The 3,298-nt window shown below is 34.7% G+C and overlaps 1 protein-coding gene across 1 annotated transcript; it reads right to left on the bottom strand.

Annotated features, from left to right (window-relative positions):
- Positions 1-429: 429 nt before the first annotated feature.
- LOC113328482 (histone H1-like) lies at positions 430-1,548 on the bottom strand. The gene is made up of 2 exons (XM_026575568.1): positions 1,241-1,548; positions 430-1,109 (listed from the first exon to the last, which is right to left on the bottom strand). The coding sequence occupies exons 1-2, from the start codon at positions 1,388-1,390 to the stop codon at positions 552-554; spliced, it is 708 nt and encodes a 235-aa protein (XP_026431353.1). The 5' UTR covers positions 1,391-1,548; the 3' UTR covers positions 430-551.
- Between the last annotated feature and the right edge of the window lie 1,750 nt (positions 1,549-3,298).

Below are 3,298 nucleotides of genomic sequence, written 5' to 3'. Positions count from 1 at the left end.
ACAACGTAAGATTGGTAAAGATTGGCTAGTTATTAAAAACGAGATCCTACCAATGTGGATGCTCTCTAAAAGTAAAAGATACCAACATAAAGGCTTTTCAGGGAAAAGAAGTCAAGATAACAAGCATTCATGTATACCAATGTAAATTTAATGCGCAGATATACAAGGATTTAATACAGGCTGACTTTCTGAAGCTTCCTATACATGATTTCCATCCTGCAGGTTGCGGCAACAGACTTCAAACCCAAGGCTGGCTACTAGCAAGGTCAAGGGGCTTGCCAGTTCTTCATGGTCATCTGCAAACATCCACAGTTAACTGTACACCATGTTTGTTATTTGAGATCGACTGATCTCTTCAATAAGTTCAAGAATTAAACAGATAAAAACTCTTGGAAAGATCATAGAATGCAGGATAAACCAACAAAAACGCAGTAAAAGAAACATCCATGAAATTCATAAATTCATTTTTTTACATTCACATCTAAATAAACTCACTTAACAAGAATACCAACGAAAAAAACGCACACCAATTATGCTCTCTATGCATCTAATTAAGCAGCAGTAGACTTCTTAGCTCTCTTAGCAGCAGGAGATTTGATTGATTTAGGATGTTTAGCTTTAACAGGAGCAGTAGCTCTCTTGGTCTTCTTCCCAGGAACAATTTTCTTTGCAGGAACAGCAGTAACTTTCTTTGCAGGAGCAGCAGTTTTCTTCTTCTTTGGTGCAGCAGTAGTTTCAGATTTCTTGACGGTAGTAGTTTTCGATTTTGGAACAACAGCAGTAGCAGATTTCACACTTTTAGATAATGATGTTGTTGGTTTCTTCCTCTTCTTGGTCTTGTCATCAGCAGCAGCAACAGATTTCTCACTTTTTGGTTTAGGAACAACAGCTTTGGCTTTAATCTCTTTCTTAGATGCATCAGAAAGCTTGAAAGAAGCTTTAATCTTAATCAATTTCTGATTAGCAACACAATTCTTCAATTGAACACCTAACATTTTCTTGTAGTTTGATGGCAATACATCTTTGTGTTTCTCTTCCATGTACTTAGCGATTGCATATGGACTCGATCCACCTTTCTCATTCAATGCCAACAAAGCTTCCTTAATCATCTGCAAAATCAAAAATTAAACCCTAAATTAATAAAAAAATACCAATAAATGAAAACCCTATTAAAAAAGAAACATAACTGAAATTGAAATTGACATTAAAATTGAATTCTAGGGTTTCTTTGATTCTTTACCTGAAAGTAAGTAGGGTGAGGAGCTTTATCAGATTTAGGCTTCTTCTCTTTAGAAACCTTTTCTTTCTTCTCTTTGGGAACCTTTACTTTCTTCTCCTTGACTGATTTCTTCTCAGCCACTGCTGCTGCTTTCTCTACCTTCTGAGACATATTGAATTGAAAATACTAGAAAAAATTTCTAGCTGGAAATCTACTATGATGATCTTGAGAATTCCTACTCTGTGTGATTACTGGAGATATTGGTTAACTGATATTTATAGGAAAATGAGGATTTCTTTGTGAAATGGTAGATGAATTTTGATTGATTACTTTAAATTCATGCGGATCGCAATGAGAATTCCTTTTGTGAAATGATAGATGAATTCTGATTGGTTAATTTAAATCCATACGGATCGCAATCCCTGATTTCTTACGGTAACTATATGACCGTCCATGTTGGAAGGAATCTTATCCTTTGATTAAGTTGGGAGATGTTTGTTTTTGGTACACTCGCAAAACGCCCTGATTGAGATTTCGGGTGGGGGCACGTGCCCCGCCGTAGAAGTGCTTATGGGAAAGGGGTCCGTATCTTCTGTGCCAAAGGCAATATGAGCCACCTGTGCCAAGCCAATGAAATCGCGCCACGTATTCCTCTTTATTTTTAATATCAAAACCGGATATAATTTCCTTAATCCACTCTTCTCGGTTTGGAAACAGTATCAAAACGGATTCCGTTAATGAATTTGGGAGAGAGAATATAAATAGATTATTTTTTATAGTTAAATTTATCAGATTAATTTATTTTCATTGCTATATAGACTACATTTGCTTCAAAAAAAAAAAGAGTTCAGGCATTTGTTAGTGTGGCAGTCTTTCAGTTTCACTTAGAAATCTGATCTACCTACCGCTAGGAAGTGATAATGCACAATATATCAAAATTTTTAAATTATAAATATAACAATTTGAAATCAAAATTTTTGTATTAAAAGCATAAATATAACAATTCAAAAATTTCTAAATTATCTTATTAATTGAAAGACAGAATATAATTGCATCAGTATCCCGCTCCTTCACTCATTGGTAGCTGCGGGGATGTAGGTTATTCAACTGCTCGTTGCCTTGTCTTGTTTGTAGTTGCACTTGTTCCTGCAAATCATTATAAAAATGTACACATAATTAGATATACAAATATCAATTTGAACTAACTTGCTAATTAACTTATATAAAACAGCTTCTATGAAGCGCACAAGCTTCAATGACCCAAATCCTTGACGTAACAAGGTTCTCTTTTCAGTAGCAAGGTCCAATGAACAAATGTTTGAGGGGAACAGGGAAGACAAACAAATTCATCAACTGTACCTGTAAGAAGTTAACCATGCCATTGGAATGTTGTTGATAATTGCTTGTAGTATTGTAGCCTCCACTACCTCCCGTATACCATTGCTATTATATTAATAATTAAAATTAGTTAAATGACCATGTATCATCGAAACATGAGGTGTACAATTGAGTTCACAATCAGCATGCGTACAAAAATGAAAACAGTCGTGAAAAGTATATTACCGGCACATTGTTTGAAGGTAGAGTTGTCTGTAACATAGGATTACTATAGATAGGTACAGACGTCAATGTAGGCATGGTTCCCATATAGAAATCATGCGAAGGCAGAGACATGGGTAGGTGCATCGGTAGCTCATGGCTACTACGTTGAGGTATCAATGTCGATGACGGCATCGGCAACATTTGACTGCTATATATTCCCATGGTTCCAGTAAATGAATTTGGTTCCTGAGACATGAATAAAAATGTTTAATAACTAACAAGAATGAACTAAATTATTTAGCCTTGATAATGGATGATTGATTAAGAAATGAACTTTGTATCCATATGAAATCTAGAAACAACATACATATTTTGACTGAGTGAAATATACAATATGATTAGTATTCATATAAGTAGTACCTCCAGATCATCAGGCTCCATAAAACTCAACTGTTTGTGTTTTTTTTTTCTTAGCATCATGAACGAAGTATATAAAAGTAGATATATAGTGTATATATACGGTCAAATATTTTTTAT

The sequence above is a fragment of the Papaver somniferum genome, chromosome 1, assembly GCF_003573695.1.
Source record: "Papaver somniferum cultivar HN1 chromosome 1, ASM357369v1, whole genome shotgun sequence".
Taxonomy (NCBI): Eukaryota; Viridiplantae; Streptophyta; class Magnoliopsida; order Ranunculales; family Papaveraceae; genus Papaver; species Papaver somniferum.
This window is presented reverse-complemented; position numbering and strand designations above follow the sequence as displayed.

Bases quoted from the DNA above. Each gene is read 5' to 3' on its own strand.
- LOC113328482 (XM_026575568.1), bottom strand. From the start codon at position 1,390: ATGTCTCAGAAGGTAGAGAAAGCAGCAGCAGTGGCTGAGAAGAAATCA. The intron at 1,110-1,240 runs GTAAAGAATCAA...TTGATTTTGCAG, and splicing joins CTCACCCTACTTACTTTCAG to ATGATTAAGGAAGCTTTGTT.